This window comes from Phascolarctos cinereus, unplaced genomic scaffold (genome assembly GCF_003287225.1).
Source record: "Phascolarctos cinereus isolate Bilbo 61053 unplaced genomic scaffold, phaCin_HiC Scaffold_2;HRSCAF=192, whole genome shotgun sequence".
NCBI lineage: Eukaryota > Metazoa > Chordata > Mammalia > Diprotodontia > Phascolarctidae > Phascolarctos > Phascolarctos cinereus.
In genome coordinates, this window is record NW_027555625.1 from 255133325 (window position 1) to 255152736 (window position 19412).

The window sequence follows — 19412 nt, forward strand, 5'->3', positions numbered from 1 at the left end:
ACCTTATTCCTGTTATCTTTGTTTTTGCCTTTTGTGATTACATTTTAGCACACTGGTTCAGATTAATTTCAATCAAAAAAGCTCTTTTCTTTGTTTTGACCTACTTTCCCATCTAGACAGGATTCTTGTAGGTCTTTGACCTTTTCCTCCAGTAAGCAGATTAATTTGTCTCTGCTGTTCTCTGAGTCATCCTATTATACCACTGTTCTCTGTCAAAGCCACTCTAAAACACTGTGGTTAGGTAGGTAACTGGAACTGGTTGCTGTGGGAAACCGTGGTTCAGAAGTGAGCTGAATTAAGAGACAGATGTGAAGTGGTATTAAGAGAGAGCTGTGCATTAAGAGGTTTGAGTGCAGTTCTGACGTGAGGCAGAGGTAATGGACAGATACTGGAAAGGTTTCTTCCAGCTACATTACTGATCAATGATTACAGCTTGGTAAAGCTCACACTCTGCCCAACTGATGCCACATGTGGTATGTTTGGCTCTCTTTGTCCTACTGCCTTTGATTTGACATAGAGCCCTGGATCCTGGAAGGAACAGCAGTTTATCCAGCAGAATAAAGCAACAAAACAAAGAAGGCACACCTAACTGAAGAACTGAGAATTCCACAGCCATAGGTTCTCTATCACCACCTATTATGTTCTAGTACAAAAACAACAGACAGGATAATTGCACGGTCTTTATTATCAAAGTCTGGCATATTCAGAGTTAAAACAAAAGACAAAGCAATCTGCTTCTTAAAATTCATAGTTGGCTGTGATGGAAAAACAAAATGTATGAATAAAACATTTTTTTCAAAAAGATTCATAGTTGATAACAGGAAACTGACTGAATTTATACATTTATATAGAAAAAGATACATGCAGTTATTTGGAAGGTGGAAGTTTGTTGTCATTAAAGCTTATTTTTTTAAAAAAACAAACCTTCTCCAGAATGCTCCAACAGTAGCTATGATCCAGAGTACATTCCCATGTCCTGCGGGTGCTCCAGGCTAACCAACTCCATCTGACCTTCTACCTCAGGCATAGAGAGCACAGGGACTTCCCCTTTCCCTAGCAGGCCCCAGGGTTCTAAAGAGAAATCTCTCTACTGGAACTGCAGAGTAGCCAGCCTCCTTGGAAGCTTCATTGCCAGTGAGGCCTGGCTTGCTTGGGGTTATAGGGAGGAAAATTTTGAAAATTCCGTAGCTTTCCAAAGCTTGTCACACAGGGCTTTAATCCTTCCCAATACTGTCTGCCTCCCTGTGCCTAGGCTGAGCCTTCATCTATCCCTTTCACACCAGGCTCTAGAGTCAAGACCTGCTCCATTCATGCTGATTTCCTTCCACTGGGTTGATTAGAAAAGGGAAAGATGGTAATTAGCTCCTGTCTCCATGAGCCTAAGGCACTGAGCAGGCATCAGCCACTGAACAAAATACCTAAGGTTTAGCAAAGAAAAAATGGAAAGGGTAATTAAATAGCACACTTTGTAGAAGGCTTATTCTCTGTTTAATTCGTCACAACAGCGCCAAGAGGTAGTAAATAGCACCATCCCCTACTTAGAGGGGAAGAAGGCAGAACACAAACATACCAAGCAATTTGCCCAGGGTCACAAGGCCAGATACAAAGTAGCTCCAGCGCTCAGAGCCCTGCTCACTGAGGCCCAGAAAGATCCACCCAGTCTATTGTTTCACAACTCAAGGTGCTTCTCAATTTCTAAGAAGGTCTTATAAACCTAGCTATTACAAAGCTGCAGGGGGCCTCTAGGCAGTGGGAGCCCTCACTAGACACTGGCCTTTCTAACTCAATTCTCCAGACAGTTTCCTTCTGGGCGGAGAACTAAAGCCAGGGCAATAGCAGCTGTCTTCCCATTTGACCTAGGTTTGTAGATAAACAGGAAGTGGAAGGCCTGTTGGCCCACAAGGCACCATGAGCCAGGGGAAAATGCACCCAAATGAAATTAATCTGCAACCCAGAACAAGGACAGGGGGCAGCCTCTGGGCTAGTGTTCCACTGCGATGGTACGATGATTAACAACAATGTCATAACATCATACAGCATCATTTTGCCTTTAGGACCCAGTACTTTCTTAGCAGCCTGGATCTGCTTCATTGATTGCCTGAAGAAATTTAGCAAAAATTCAGAAATACAAAAAATGTCAACAGAATTGATCAGCAGAGCAAGATTTTAGCCTCTGGGAGAAAAGGAGGCAGGAATGAGAGAGGAATAATATTTTTAGCTTTATAATACTCATTCCACATTTCAACAAGAAAAGCTGTACTGTGTACAGGACTCAAATGATCAGCCCTAGGTGATAGAAGCCAACTATACTTGGCAAAATAAATTTTAGCATTTATATTTCATCATAAATATATTTCCCACTAAAGTCTAGTACCCAAGGCTGAGCAGCACTGCTTCCAGAAATATTTGTCTTATTCAAATCAAAAACCAATTTCATGCCGGTGGACCCAAGGACAGATTTGATTTGGTCTTGAAACGAATCAAGCCTTTTCCAGCAGCTTTGCCTTGTTTTCATCAAGTATAAAAGGTGAACAGATTTCCTCATCCTTCAGGTATACTTCCAGACCCTGCAAAAACAATAGTAAAGAAACGTCTCTTCCTCCTCCAGAGATGTGTCCACACGTGTGATTGGCTAATCTCAGGAATACTTCATAGAATATTGTCTGAAACATCTCATATAGCCCAAAGAAGAGAGCAAGGAGATGAGGGGAAGCTACTGGGATTTAGGCAGCAATTTTTTTTGACACACACTGACTTCAGATTGGATCCCACTGTCCTCTTTCTCTACTACTACTCCACAGAAAGAATAACCAGGCCACTTCCAACCCCGCTCTCCTGGGGAGGCTTGAAAGAGGATACCTCAAGAGAAAGGAAGAGCTCTCTGTGAAAACAGGAGGCCTGAAGCCGAGCCTGATGTCATCATACACAGACTGTCCCAGCTGGAAGGGGCTTTGGGGATCATCTAGCCCAACCTTCTTATTTTACAAATGAAAAACTGAGGCTCAGGCTCAGGGAGAGGAAGACATTTGTTCATGGTGAAATATAGTAGTCACCGAATAGGAACTAGAACCTAGTAAGACACCAATGGCATAAATGTAAAGGACCTGAAGCCAAAGTCTACAAAGTCCTCTAACAACATCCTCTTTTTGACATCCTTCCAAGCATTGCAAGGCTGTATGTGTGTCTAGGGCAAAAGTCAGAAACCAAACTCAAGATTATCTCTTAGGGAAACCAGGACACCATGGAGTTCAGAAAATAGAGCAAAAAAAAATTTTGTTCAAAGGTCATGGAAGGGAGGCCACATTTCATATAGCAGATAATATTAAGGGTCATTTTGCCATTCAACAAAAGAAGAAAAATCCAAAGCCTGGCACAGATCTTGTTCAGATCCTAGAACCAGCCTATGTCCCATGCAGAAATAATCTCCCTATGCCACCATGTCCTGAGAATGTCCTCAGGAACTCTAGGGCCCATGGTTCAGATTGGTAAACAGATGCAGCTGAGAGCAAATTCTGCCCAATGTCAGTTAAAGGCAGCATTTGGTTCTAACACGTACATCCTTCATCTTAGTTTCCAGGGGTGCCAGCTCCAACCCAACAAGGCCCTGAAACTGAGAAAAAGACTCTCACCTCCCCAAAATAGGACACTAATGGAGAAATCTCACAAAGGACAGGAGGGTTTTCAGTTCCCAGAGTACTGTAAAAGAAAAACATGTATTAGCATCTGCTTAGTATACAGCTCCTCCTTAGTAGGGCTGTCACTCCTAGGGCTGAGGCCTAGCCTTCTCTGGGGGCTCAGATTACATAGACCAGACATGACCTACAGCAGTTTTCTTCAGCATCATGAACCTAAACTCTCCTTCCACCCACAGAAAAGTTCTTGCTTTGGGCTGTAAAATATTCACATTATAAAGGCTTCAAAAGCCTGGCTTTGGGAACATTCAGATTTCAGCAGTTTATGTCAATGAGGAGTAGAAAAAGACATCTAATTTCCTTTCCTTTTCTGGTTCAGAAAAATGAAACCACCCAAGTCATCTTTGGAATATCATCACTCAGTTCGTGTTTCAGAGTTTATTAATATATGGATGAGGGCTTCTAAGAGCCTGTCTCCTGCTGGTATTCTGAGCAGATCTCACAGGCTCATTAGACAGTCCAAAAGCTGTTCATCTGTAATGGGGAGAGATCTTCATAATCATCCTTAGAAGTACTCTAATAGGCCCATAGTTGAACAGGAATTCCCTTCTACCAGTCCCCTGACAAGTGATTAGACAGTTTCTACTTAAACACCTCCACTGACCTGGAACCCACTGCCTCCCAAGGTAGCTAGCTCATTTCCCTTCAGCATGACATTATTATGAAGCATTTCCTTACTTGGAGCCTAAATCTGCTTCTCTGAAACTTTCAACCATCTCTCCCAGTTCAGCCAGGAAGAAAAAGTCTAAGCTCTTTTCTACAAATACCATATGGCACTGCTCAGATCCCCTCCATCCAAGCCCGGTCCTCCCACTTCCATGGATTGCTAAAGCAACTAGGACAACCGACTAGGAGCAAAGGTCTTACTATTTCTGGTTCACTAGACACAAGGGTGGTTTAATATAGGCACCTGTCAAGAGACCACAGACAACAGTGGGATGATGGGGGCCAACCTCTTTCTCCTAGCAACAGCTTTTGACATTGGCAGGGGGAGGGAAGGGAACATTATATCAGACCAGCATAAATGTTATTTAGAATAAGTGGAGGAAGGATAGCAGTTGTCTACGATGAAAGGAGAATACGTGGGTGACAGCCAACTAGGATGAATAACAGCTGCTTAGAAAGTGGGGAGATGGGGCAGCTAGGTGGCGCAGTGGATAGAGCACTGGCCCTGGAGTCAGGAGGACCTGAGCTCAAATCTGGCCTCAGACCAAATACTTGACACTTACTAGCTGTGTGACCCTGGGCAAGTCACTTAACCACAACTGCCTTTAAAAAAAGGGGGGGAGACACATTGGAAAAAATAGCTGATTAGAAAGGGGCAAGTACATCAGCAAAACTGCTATGTAGGTTTCCTAGCCTCTAGTCTTTCCCTTTGCAAGCCATCCTTCATAAGGCTGCCAACATAATCTTCCTAAAGCATAGGTGTGGTCACATCATACCCCTGCTCCACAGCCTTTGGTGGTTCCCTCTGGCCTCCAGAATAACTTACAAACTCCCTGAGACCTGACATTTAAGGCTTTCAATGACCTGGCTCTAACCTACCTACCTTTCCAACCTAATTTCATACCATTCCCCTTCATATACTTCATGCATACAATTTTCAGGCAAACTGTACTACTAGATGCTTCCTAAACTTGTTTTACTGTCTCCCTACTTCGAGCATAACTGGCTACCTTCCATAATTAAAAACAAAATACTCCCTTCTGATTTCTCTTTAAATTAAGGGCTATTATCCTTATGTGTGTGTCACAGACTCCCTTGGCAGTCTGGTAAAGCCTACGGACTCCTTCTTAGAATAATGCTTTTAAAGGAACAAAACAAAATAAATAAGGTTGCAAAGGAAATTAATGATGTTGAAATATAATTTTTTTTCCCATCCAAGTGCATGGAGCCCCTGCAATCTATCCACAGACCCAAGATTAAGAAGCCCTGTTTTAAATCCTTCTCTAGCCTACAAGGTTCAGTTCAGATGCCACTTGCTCCATAAATCATTCCCTGATTTTGTCTCCAGATGTCTTGTTTTCCTCCCCAAAATGTTATTAGAACATTTTGTCTAAATGTCACATTCTACCTAACATTCTATCTGTGTGAACTCAAAATGCTATTTTCTACCTCTCAAGCTTACACAGTCACTTATGCCTGAAACACTCTCCTCAACTCCCCCTTGCTAAATCTTTATATTGATTCAGTTTTGACTCAGGTGCCGGTGCCGCCGCCTCTGCTTAGATTTCCCATTCTGCCAGCTGTTAGGGCTCTCTCAACTCAATGAGAGAAGTTAGGTGAACTCTTCAATTGAACTCAATTTAATTCAACAAACATTTATTAAGCTCTGACTGCCCAAGGAACTATGCTAGACCCTAAAAATATAAAGATGAAAACAAAACAGTCTCTGTTCTGCCCTCCAGGAATTTTCTATGACTAGTCAAGTGTGGTTGGAACATAAAGTATGTGAAAGGAAGAAATGTGAAATAAGGCCAGAAAAGTGGGCCTTAAATGCCAGGCTGTGGAGTTGTATTTTCTCCTGGGGATGAGAGGTATTTGCGGAAATGTTTTTGAAGAGAGGAAGGTTATTTGGTAGCTGTGTGGAGGACAGACTGAAGAGGGAAGAGATGAGAAGTAGGGAGACCAATTAGGAGAGTATTGGAGGCCAGGTAGGAGCTGACAGGGTAGGGGTCCTATGAATTGAGAGAAAAGGACAGATGTAGGAGCAATAACAGAATTAACAGAAGCGAGCCCCAGATTGGGTAGGGAATGGTGAAAGAGAAGGAAGAGTCTAGGATGATGCCAAGGTTATGACTGGATGACTAAAACTGCAGTATCATTAGGTAAAAAAAAAAAAGAAGCAGTTTAGACCAAGGGAAGACTTAGAAGGGGAAGGGGTGGGGAGGGGAATAATAGGTTCCATTGTGGACATGCTGCCTTTGAGATGTGGATGGGATATCCAGGTTTGAGATGTACAGCAAGTCTAAAGTCATGGGGAAAAGTTCAGAATGGGTATCTTTGTGCTGTAAGAAATGATGAACAGGTTGATTTCAGAAAAACAGAAAGACTTGCATGAAATAACAGAGTAAAATGAGCAGAACTAAGAGAACGTTGTATACAGTAATAGCAATATTGTTCAAAGAATAATTGTGAACATGTATGCTATTCAGAGTATTACAAATATTCAAATCAACTACAAAGGACTTATGAAGGAAGACGCTCTCTGTCCACCTTCTGGGAATTTGTTGTTGTTGTTCAGTCGTTTAAGTTGTGTCTGACTCTTCATGACCCCTTTTGGGGTTTTCTTGGCAAAGATACTGGAGTGGTTTACCATTTCCTTTTCTAGTTCATTTTACAGATGAAGAAAATGAGGCAGACAGGATTAAATGACTTGCCCAGGGTCACACAGTTAGTGTGAGGCACTCTACCCACTAGCACCACCTAGCTGTCTCCAAAGAAAGAACCGATAAATGGAAGTATTCATAGTATGGTTCCATACACCCATACCCACACCCACCCTCTATGTCAAATGGTGGCCTTCTCTAGTGCAGGGTTGGGAGGGAGGGGGAGATGGTTTGGAACTTAAAAATGTAACAAAAAATAAATGCCATTTTTGAAAAAAATGGGCATCTTGATTTGGGAATCATCTGGGCAGAGTTTGTCATTAAACCTCCATGGAAGCAAATGAGATCCAGAAAGTACATAGAGAGGAAAGAGAAGAGGGGGGTACAGGGAAAAGTCTTGGGGACCTCATAAGGAGGCTGAGGATGATGATCCAGCAAAGAAGACAAACAGGAGAAACTAGAGTACTGTGTGTACTCTTTCTTTTTTTTTTTTGTGAGGCAGTTGGGGTTAAGTGACTTGCCCAGGGTCACACAGCTAGTAAGCATCAAGTGTTTGAGGCCAGATTTGAACTCAGGTCCTTCCTGACTCCAAGGCTGGAGCTCTATCCACTGCACCACCTAGCTGCCCCTGTGTGCACTCTTTCCTTTGTCCCCTTTGCTCGTTACCCTGGATCATATTCCTATGTGCACATGGAGTAGTGCCACCCCTCCCCACCTCTCCGAAAGAGAATGTAAGCTTTCTGAGGGCATGACTTCTTCATTTTTGTCTTCACATTCCAAGTTTCTAACACGGACCTTTGTACATAATAGGCCCTTACTCCATGTTTGCTGAATTGGATAGGACGGAGGGAACACGTATGAGGAGCACTAGAGTGCTGGCTCTCTATGAGGGGGGCATACCAGGGAGAGGAAGTTGGCAAAAGGAAACACCAGCCTTTGGGGCAGGGCTGTGCTCATGGGATGCTCACCTGGGCTGCTCTGGGATCCTGACTCCATTTTCATCCACGAAGTGGGCACCAGCCTGCACAGCCCAACGGTAGTGCTGAGCTAGGAGGGCCTGCCGGGCAGTAGTGGGGTTGTCTTTGTTTGCTGTGTCCGAGTTTTTTAGGGGAGAGAATTCCTCTTCCCTCAGGACTTCAAATGCAACAAAGTTTCTAGTGGCAAAAGAGATGGCATGAAATGAAGCCCCTGTCATGTGTGCAGGGAGTACTGTGGGGAATGAGGGAGAGGTGGGAAGCAAGGGGGACCGAAAGGATACTCTGGTTAGACTCTGATGTCAAACCTACTACAATGGGTCTGTCGGGGTTTTATAGTTCTACATCTCTTTCTCCAAAAACAGTAAAGAAAAAAAACACCAGGTGTGTAAACTCAGCAGTGAGAAAGGAGCAAGGGAGCAGAGGGCCACTTGAAACACCTGCATCTTCTTCTATTTATGACTCTGAAGGGCAATGCCACTTAAACTCACTGGCTGTCATATCATCCTCTCTCCCTAAAAACAGCTACCTACTCTTAGGGTCTGAGGCTGCTTATTTATCATGATCTCCTTACCATTTTTAATGTTCCAGCACCCTTTTTCCCCTAGTGCTTTTGGAGAAATGTGAAGCATTTCTACACTGACTCCTTAATGAGGAGATTGGGTGTGGTGAGCTTGCCTGACCTCAGCCTGGACCCCTCTGGAAACCTGCTACCTGCGGACATGGACCATACATTTTAGGGCTAAGAGGAAGCTTAGAATTAATCTAGTATAACTTGCTCATCTCACAAATAAAGGAAACTGAGGCCCAGAGAAATTACTGTCTGTAGTCACATAGGTGTCAATTGGCAGAGCTAAAATTTGAACTCGAGTCCTCTGGCTTCAAATCCAAGGCTCTTTCCACTGTGTCCTGAGCCTCCACTCCTTTCCTCCTTCCTCCAATACAACACACACACACAATAATCCCAAATTTCCTAGTGCCCTAGGAAGTACTAGTCATGGAAACTTTGACTCAACCAAGGGAGAGATAGTCAGGGAATGGAGGGCTGAGAAGGGAAATATTCATTTCTGCCACTAACTTTGAGAATTGGAATACATCAAACACGAACTTCTCCATCTTTATACCATTCGGTTTGAGTGGCTTTACCAGATTTCCATCTTCATCCACAAAAGGGACCTTCTTGATGGCAACATGTGACTTCAACAAAGGCTCAAATTCCCTGTAGGGAGCAAGGAGAAGAAAGGGGAAGACATAAACTATTTCACTTCATTATAGTGTTATCTTCAATAGGTACTGCAGGTAAAGAAAAGCCTGGAGAGGCAGTCTCCAAAAATCTCACCAGGAACTCTTGCCCTAACATGAGTTAATAGGTACAGAGGGCATGAGGCCTAACAGGTGGGGGCAACACTTACATCAGCAGGAAAAAATGAACATAAATCTGAGGACTCATTGCAAGCAGCACCAGGAGGCTCAATGCCTCCTTCCTCACTCTGAAGAACTTAAATTGGAGGAAGCTTGGATCTAATACCAATGACCACAGATACTGGACTCCAGGCTGGTAAAGAGAAGAGAAAGACCTGGGAATGCTTCTCCAGTTTGCAAGTGGGCAGAGAGATCTGGTACCTTTTTCCAGGCTATTCACAGTTGGGCAGCCCAGTTTGGGATGTGGAATTTACTTACAGTCAAATAGATAAAACCCAGCTAGAGGCTGCCCCTGAATCTGGCCCCCTGTTTCAAAGATAGCTTCGCTCTGAAGGCATGAAGGAATAGCAACAGGAGGAGAACTACAGGGACCTTCCTACTTTCACCAATGCCCCTCCAGCATCTCCCTTAAGATTCCAGGAGAAATGACCCTTGTATCTGAATTTTGGGGATGGCCATAGGGCACCAGCACCCAAATCTCTACCCCTTCCCTTCATCATTCCACCCAAAGAGGCAAAATTGTCCCTAACTGCATAGTTCTACCCCATATTTTTCCTCTTCCATACCAGTCTATTTACTCTGGCAAAGGTCAGGGAAAGACAAAGAGGGAAGTCCAAGAACCTCAAGGGAATATGTCCCAAATATACAGTATATAACACACATTTAATAGGCAATATTGTGTGCAGAATATTGTTTTAGGTGATAGGGAGATAAAAAAGTTAGATAAGAATTGGTCCCTGCCCATAACTTAGTAAAGGGATAAGATAACAGGGATATTGTGTATATAAGTACTATTTCAAAAAAATTTATTTTGTTTTTAATTTATGGAATAAAATATGCATTTCCATAACACAGTAAAATAAAAAAGGAGATTGCATAAGAAACTGTGAACTATTATGTGCAACTTGCTATTCCATTTAAATTTATAATAAAGTTATCACGTAAATTTCTTTTTCCCCCTTTTTTTCTGCCCTCCCCCCCAGAGATGGTTGGCATTAGACAAATAGGTATATGTATGTAAAATTATTCTATACATATTTCTATTTATCAGCTCTTTCTCTAGACTCAGCGTCTTCATATGTCCTTTATTGATAATTTGGGTATTTATAATAGTCAAAATGTCTTATTCGTTCAAAGTCATTCTTAAAACAGTATTGCTATCACTGTATAATGTTCTCTTGGCTCTGTTAATTTTGCTTTTCATTATTTCATGTAAGTCTTTCCATGTTTTTCTAAGATTGTTGAGCCCATCATTTCTTTTAGCATAGTAGTATTCCATCATGATCCTATACCACAGCTTGCTTGACTATTCCCCAATTGATGGGCATCCCTGCAATTTCCAGTTCTTTGCTACCACAAAGAGAGCTGCTCTAAACATTCTGGAACATACAGGTGCTTCTCCTTTTTCTCCAATCTTTGGAAATAGACCCAGTAAGTGATATTGTTGGGTCAAAGGGTATAGACAGTTTAATAACTCTTTGGGCATAATTCTAGATTGCTCTCCAAAATGGTTGTATCCTGGGGGCAGCTAGGTAGCAAAGTGGATAGAGCACCAGCCCTGAAGTCAGGAGAACCTAAGCTCAAGTCTGACCTCAGAGCAAACACTTGGCACTTACTAGCTGTGTGACCTTGGGCAAGTCATTTAACCCCAATTGCCTTAAAAAAAAAACCACAAACAAAATGGTTGTATCCTAAGTACTATTTTAAGCCAATCAGATAGTAAAAACAAAGGACTAGAGGGAGTTTAAGGAAATGATAATTACCAATGGAGTGGGAAAGTAAAGAAAGCTTTATGGAAGGGCAATAAAGTTGAGTTGCCATTACAGATGGCAGAAAAGGGATTAAGAATCTGCCCATGAAGGGCAGTGGAACAATCTCAGAAGAGGGGACAGCTAGGAAGTTCACTGAAGGTGTTCTCTAGATGAATTCAAAGAACAGGTTGGTTACCAGTAGTTCCAGGGAACTACTAGGTTTAAGCTGAAGGACTTATTCCCAACATAAGAAACAAGTTCAGGTTAGATACAGGTCTGGACAAAGCCCTGGGGAAGAACTGGGCTCTGGGACACTAAAGCAAACCTCCTTGAGAATGCCATCTATAAGAGGTGCCTCCATTTCCTCTCCTCTCATTCTCTTCTTAACTCTCTATAGTTTTGCTTCCAACTTCATCATTCAGCCCTGCTCTCGCCAATGTTACTAATGATGATGGCCTTTTCTCAATCCTCATCATTCTTGACCTCTCTGCAGCTTTTGACATTGTTGATCACCCTCTTTCTTTTGATACTTTCTTCTCTCTGGGTTTTCATGACACTGCTCTTTCCTCCTACCAATAGGTATCCTATAGGTAAATGCCATCCACCTGGCATACCACACCCACAGGCTCTGTGGGATAGGCCTTCTCCACTATCTACAGACAAATTATAGGAAGAAGAGGATAGGAATCTGGAATCGAATTATCCCTAGAGACCAGTGGATAATGGGATTCCCTTCTCTGTATCCCTATAGACCCCACAAGCTGATCTTCAGGGGCAGTCAGATCCTGGTCACGTTCCTTCCTAGATACTAAGATATTCTGACTGTAGGAAAATCAAACAATCAGGTAAAAGGGACTAGAGTACAATGGAGGAAAGCTATACTAGGTTATCTGACCATTCCTCAATCTTCTTTGCTATATATTTTCATCCAAGTCATACCCACTAATAGTGGGTATCCCACACGGCTTTGTCCTCCATCTATTTTACATGGTGATTTCATCAGCTCCCATGGATTCAACGATCATATCTATGCTGACAATTCTCAAATCTATTTGTCCAGTCCTAACCCCTCTGCTGATTTCCAGTTTGGCATCTCCAACTGGTATCTGCCTATTGGACCTTTCAAACTGGATTTCCCACAGATATCCTAAAACTCAACATGTCCGAAACTAAACTCATTATCTTTCCTCCTAAACCCTCTCACCTTCCTAACTTCCTCTATTACTATTAAGAGTATCACCATCCTCCTGGTGACCAGGGCTTACAACCTAGATGTCATCCTCCACTCTTCACTCTCTCTCACTCCTCATATTTAATCTGTTGCAAAGACCAGTCATTTCTTCCTTCACAACATCTCTATCATATTCCTCCTTCTCACCTCTGACACTATCACCATCCTGTTACCTCACAGCTGGACTATTACAATAGCCTGCTGGTTGGTCAGCCTGCCACACGTCTCTCCCCACTCTAATTCATCCTCCATTAAGCTGTCAAAGTGATCCTAAAGCTCAGGCCTGATCATGTCACATAAAACAAAATGCACCTGTCCCCCTCACCTACCCTCACTCTTAGTATAAACTCCAGTGGCTCCCTATCATCTCCAAAATCAAATATAAAATCTGATTAGTATTCAAAGCCCTTCAAAACCCATTCCCCGTCCCTTTCCAGTCTTACCACCTCTCACATACTTTGCAATCCAGTGACACTGGTCTCCTTGATGTTCTTTGTACAAGACACTCCATCACTAGCCTCCAGGCATATTCTCTGGCTGTCCCCCATGCCTGGAATGCTCTCCTTTCTCATCCCCACCTCCTGGCTTCCCTGGGTTTCTTCAAGTTCTAGCTAAAATTCCATCTTCTACAGCAAGCCTTCCCTTCCCTCTGCTGATTATTTTCAATTTATCCTCATAGCTTGCTTATGCATAGTTACTCAAACATTTTCTCTATCAGACTTTGAGCTCCTTAGGAACAGGGACTGTCTTTTGCCTTTTTTTTTTTTATCTAAAGTGCTTAATACAGCGCCTAACACATAGTGGATTCCATACCCTGCCGCCCACAAAATCCAATGAAAAGAGTCGGTCGTTTTGACAAAGACACTGTCCATACAGAGACTCCTAGAGGCCCACGTCAGTGACCACTAGCTTGAGATAGGAAAGCTCACCGGGTAATGGTCTGGAGGAAGCTCCGAGTGAAGAAGTGGTTGCAGATGTTGCCTGCATTGAAGACCAGATTCCCGCTCTCATCCTGACGCTGTACTGTCTCCAGGTCCACCTCACTGTACTCTACCACCTGGTAAATGCCATCCACCTGGCATACCACACCCACAGGCTCTGTGGGGTAGGCCTTCTCCACTACCTACAGACAAATTATAGGGAAAAGAGGATAGGCGTCAGGAAGCCAATTATTCCTAGACACCAGTGGACAATGGGATTCTCTTCCCTGTATCCCTATAGCACCCATAGGCTGATCCTCAGGGGCAGTCAATCCTGGTCACATTCCCTCCCAGATGCTAAGATATTCTGACTGCAGGAAAATCAAACAACCAGATGAAAGGAACTAGAGTACAATGGAGTAAATAACCCTGGACTTAAGAGGCAGAAGATTTGGGTTCAAATCCTCAATCTGTCCAGTTCCGTGTCACTTTAGGCAAGTTCATATTCATTTCTCTGGGTTGAACTGAGAGGGTTGGAATAGATGGTCTCTTGGGTGTCTTTCAGCTCTAAATCTTTTGATTCTATAAAAATAGTCCAGGAACGGGGCAGCTAGGTGGCGCAGTGGATAGAGTACCAGCCTTGAAATCAGGAGGACCTGAGTTCAAATCCAGCCTCAGACCAAACACTTGCCATTCATTAGCCATGTGACCCTGGGCAAGTCACTTAACCCCAATTGCCTAAAAACAAACAAACAAACAAACAAAAAAGTCCAGGAACCAGAATTAGGGTCCAGGTTAGATAAAGATCTACATATGGCTTGGGGGGAATATCTAACCAGGGTAAAAAGAGCCTGCTGACCTTAGCCCCACAGTCTGCACCTTTCAGCACACAGAATCCAATGAAGATGGGATCAGCCATTTTAACAAGAATATTGTCCACACAGTACACATGGACGTACTCTACTCCACGGTGCTCCATGTCTTCCAAAATTCCATTGTCCATCAGGGCTCGGTACAGACCACCATTTCCATCTAAATACAAAAAAGGAAGAGAGGGAAGAGGACACACCGCAAGAGAGGTATCTGGCAGCCTTCACTCAGGCTAAGAGCAACAGGAATGAGCACTAATGATCCTAAGCTAAGCCCAAGGCCCCCACCAGGAATGCTACCTTGAGTTATCCTCCCATCGTGAAGCAAAAGCATGAAGCCTACATCACTGCAGCCAAACTCTAACTCCAAAGGGTCTCCTGAGCTAGACCCCATAGCCCAACCACCAGCAGCGCCTCCTGGGACTGGCTGCAGGCTCAGGTGCTTACACTGTCCCTGCTATCCTCATTCTAACTTTGGAAGATGTGACTAGTATTAATACCCCTCCTGGATTGATGATAAAACCAATGATCAGAGACATTTAACAGCTTGTTCATGGTCACAAAAGTTATTAGTAGGATGGAATCTTACATAACACTTTGTTTTTTACCTCTCAGATTAATTTACTGCTTAATATTCTGCATTACAATGTTTTTGTCTGATTCATTTCTAGTAGACTATAAAACTCCAACAGGGTAAGGACTATGTCTTACCTCAACTTTTTCTTCCCCTGCACAGAGAATAGTGATATCGATACACTAAGCACTTTTCAAACAGTACAATGAACAAACAAATAAACCAGGTTCCAGGTCTCCTGATTCCTGACTTAAATCTCTGTCCCTATCTCCTTCCTTTAATCTTCCTTGGACAGCAAAGCACCCAGAAAACAGGCCCAGGTAGCACACCTGGAGCCATTGCAACCTTGTCCTTTCTCTCCAAGATGGCCTGGCCATTGAAGTTCACAGCTGGTAACATCCTCTGCTCAAACATGATCACTTGGCTGGGTCCAGCTGAAAGAAGTTGTTTTCCTTAAAAAACTCAACTGTTGGCTTCAGAGTGAACTCACTGGTCATGATGTACCTAGAGGAAGAGGAGAGGAGGTTGAGTGGGATAAACAGGCCATATCCCAGAAAAATGGAAGAGGAAAGAACTATTCACTTGAAGCTAAAAACAGGGACCAGTCAAAGGAACAATGGATATATTGGGGGTAGGGGTAAGCAATGAGTCTCAGCAAAGCATATGGACTAAACACTACAGATAAAAAAATATTCTCAGTCCCTTTAGAATGCGGAAACTTTAGCCCCAGGGATAACGGTCATCTCTCTGCATCCCAAAGAGAGGGGTTGCTCCAGGAGGGATAGGAGAGAAAGGGGAAGAGAAAGGAAGAAGAAAAAAAATCGAGATGGCAAAGAACAGGGAAACCCACCAGGGAACAGTGCAGTGTGTGTTGTGTCTATGGCCAGCCAGCTGCTCCACTCGGCGGATTCGCTCAGCCTGGAGCTCATACAGTGTCTTCCCACTAGGCAAGCCCACTCGGTACATGCCTTTGGGGTAGGTCACTCCCAGGCGAGTGCCTGCCCCCCAGCAAGTAGCAGGACAGCCACCTTGTTCTGAGCAATCTGCTGGAAACCTGTAGGGAGAAAAGAGTCAGGAACCATAATCCATTAACTGTACTGGAAAGGCCACACGCATGTCCACCTGCCATCATGGTGAGACATATCTGCCTTAGATAATCATTCCTAAATGTTTTGCATGACTTCACATATATAATTGTATCACATTGCTTGCCTTCTCAATGGGTGGGGGAGGGGCTGGAGGGAGAGAATTGGGAACTCCAAAAATCTTTTTAACGAATTTTAAAAATAAATAATTAAAAAAAAAAAAAGAGCACCACTCCTTAGGAGATAGGAGCCCTCTTTGCCCGTTTGCAGGTGAGGATGGTCACTGAATAAATAGCTACTCTCCCTCTGCCAGTGCCTGGCACATAGTTGTTGTTTGCTCTTTGTTCTCAAAGAGGACTGATGACATCAAGAGGTGATGTCTTGACTTGCTCTTGAATTGGATTTAAGTGAAACAGAGCTTCACCAAGTCATCAGCCTCACTCTCTCTTCCAGAGTCCCGTAAGTCCAGTGGCAGGACAAAAGTCAAGATGACTGATGATGGTCTGGAATGCAGTGGATGACTACGCCATCTTGGACGTCTGACCAAGCTCTGAGTGCTCCACAGCACCTGCTTCAGCTGCCTTCTTGGCCTTTGGAACAAATTGTTCTCATCTGGCCATTTCATAGGGAAAGTCTTCACATACTTCCTACTAACTTACTGATGGGTTTGAGGCCTGAGAGTTACCCTCAACCTGGTTTAGCCTTTCTGCAGAGATGGTTTACAGAAAGGTGGCCACTGTATATGCTACAGCTTCTGGGAGCCACAGGTGAGAGCTGAGTGCCAGGTGGACACCAAAGGTGGATGAGCAGCTCTGAAAAGGGTTCAGCAATTCCTCACACCAGAGGTGCTAGTCCTCTTGGAACATCCGTACACCTCCATAGTAGATGTCATATTCCTTTATTCCCTTCTCAAAAGTACTTGTTTTGCCCAGAAGCTGGTGAGTCCAGAGCTTGGAGGAATCTGCTTCCTAAATGGAAAACTCTGCCCTTGTAACCCTCAACAAATCCATTTGGAACAAATCCCTTATTGAGGAGAGTTCTCCCCTCTTGGCTTGTCTGAGCTGATACTGTGACTATGTTCAGGTCCCTTGGATACCTCTCAATTCTTGTCTCCCTAAAGAGGGAAAAGAAGCTTATCCAGGAGTTGTACAATTGTCTACCCCTGAATGTCCACCAACAGACCAGGGACAGCAGAAGATAGAAAGGAGAATGAATTCCTACATGTGCCACTTATTGGCTCTTGACATTAGGAAACACAGTTTCCTCATCTGTAGAATGAAGGGGTTGACAGTCCCAGAGGACTGATGATGAAGCATGCTGCCCACCTCCTGACAGAGAAGTGATGGACTTAAGATGCAGAACAAGACATAGATTTTTGGAGCTGGCCAATGCCAGATTTTGTTTTGCTTGAGTATGCACTTTTGTTATGTTTTTCTTTCTAAGGAGGTGGTTGGGAGGGAGAAAAAATAAGTGCACATTTTTGTTTCTGTTTTCAAAAGAAAAATAAGTAAATAAATAATCAAAACAAAGGTGTTGGATTAGATGACATCTAAGGTCCCTTCCAGTTGTAAATCTGCGATCCCTCGATCCTATTTCTTCTCTGGATGTAGGAGTAGTATTCAAGGGGTAGCACTAAGCAGATTGTGACTACTCAATATGGTGCTAAGGAGATCTGAGGATAGTAAGAGCCTGATCTTGACAAATTGTCCATCCTAAGACTTCAGCTTGTCAGGATGAGCTAATGCACAAGAACTGGACTTGGCTTCAGTACAACCCCAACAAGAAGAATTAAAATTAGTCAAAGACCTGGGACCTGCCTCTTCTCCACAGAAGCACCCATTCCTGGCCACGGAGAGCCAACGCTGTCAACTTGCAGAGTAAAATCTCAGGGAGTCAGACCAATATTCACCATCGACTGGCAGTCTCTGGGTTGAAGTTTCCCTACACCCAGTGTGCCAAGTGTTTCATAAGCTCATCAATCGTAGAAATAAGAATTATTTTCTTTTAAGTTAAACATTCTGCCTAGAAATTGCTTTTTAGAACTCAACCCATCACACAACTAATGAGCTAATTGTAAATGAAATGTGTCTACTCACTCCTGCTTTAGAACAGTGCTTCTTAAACTGTGGGTAGCAAGCCCATATGGGGTCATGTAACTGAATGTGGGGGTCATGAAAAATTTGGCAACAGTAAAAGATTTCTGAACATGCAATGACCAAAGATTAATCCAAAATCAAACGCGTAATGAATCCAAGGTGTTTCTGGTAGTGTTTGCCCATGCTGCATCTCGCAACTTCACTGCAGCCTTGGTTCTGAACACACAACATACACACTTTGCACTATGCCTGCCATCACACCGTGCAAAGCCAATGAACACTGTCAGAAACACCTTGGCTCAGATTCAAGACTGTTGTATGTTATGAATTGCAGTGGGTTTTTTTTTACTGCATATACAAAGTTTTCTGCTCTTACAGAAACATAATAGTTTAATTATGGGAAACAAAGACTTTTAATATTTTCCTACCATCATTACTCAGCACGTATTTATCAAATTAGTATATCTCTGGATTGTATTGTGTTAGAATGTTTGATTTTTAAAATTGTTATTGGGGAAGCTAGGTGGTGCAGTGGATAGAGGACCTGAGTTCAAATTCAGCCTCAGACACTTAATACTTACTAGCTATGTAACTGTGGGCAAGTCACTTAACCCTGATTGCCTCACAAAAAAAAAAAATCATTCTTATCTGCTTCTTTTATAGAAATGTAAATGTTTAATTGCAGCAAGTAAAGACAAAAGCCTTTTAATAATATTTCTCCACCATCATCATTGTATGTGTATGTAAGTATAAATATCAATTTTTTAAACTAAGTACAAATAAATGTAATTTCATAAACCAAAGCTAGTATTTATTTGAGAAATTATTACCAATTTTTTTTATATTTTAGGACAAAAATATTTTTTGGGTATGGATGAGTGGCTAAATTTAAATAGAAGGGATAAAAAACTAATGACAATGTGACAAGGTCTTCACTTGTAACATTGATGTTAAAAGATCAAATTGAAAGTTTTACTAAAAAAGTTAACATATGGAAGAATAGGGTAGAAAATGGTTCTTATTCTTTTTTTGGACAAAAGGGTTAAGTAACTTGCCCAGGGTCAAACAGCTAGTAAGTGTTATGTGTCTGAGGCCCAATTTGAACTCAGGTCCTCCTGAATCCAGGGCCAGTGCTCTATCCACTGTGCCACCTAGCTACCCCAGAAAATGGTTCTCTAAAAATGTTTGCAGCTACAGATGATTTTATAATAGAAAATAACCTTCCCAAAGATTTAACTATAAAAGTTATAATTGATCATCAGAAGTGCGTGGCGACACAGCTTCAGAAATACTTCCCTTCAAATTTTGATTCTAAAAAACTAATTTGGGTTCATAAACCATACTCAACTGAAATAAAAAATGTCAGTCATTTGCCATTAAAAGTTCAAGAAGAATTTTCCAACTTATCAAGCAATGCAGGTTTAAAACTTGAGTTTCCTAAAAAATCTTTAGATGAATTTTGACTTGGG

At 42.7% G+C, this 19412-nt stretch overlaps 1 protein-coding gene across 1 annotated transcript in view; it reads right to left on the minus strand.

Annotated features, from left to right (window-relative positions):
* Window positions 1–667: 667 nt before the first annotated feature.
* Window positions 668–19412, minus strand: part of UAP1L1 (UDP-N-acetylglucosamine pyrophosphorylase 1 like 1) — a 40556-nt gene continuing 21811 nt past the window's right edge. The window contains 10 exon segments of the mRNA XM_020981800.2: window positions 668–2567; window positions 3630–3696; window positions 7990–8175; window positions 9074–9214; window positions 13329–13522; window positions 14179–14351; window positions 15092–15184; window positions 15187–15266; window positions 15613–15763; window positions 15766–15816. Coding sequence (XP_020837459.1) covers window positions 2481–2567; window positions 3630–3696; window positions 7990–8175; window positions 9074–9214; window positions 13329–13522; window positions 14179–14351; window positions 15092–15184; window positions 15187–15266; window positions 15613–15763; window positions 15766–15816 — 1223 coding nt within the window. The 3' untranslated portion in view covers window positions 668–2480.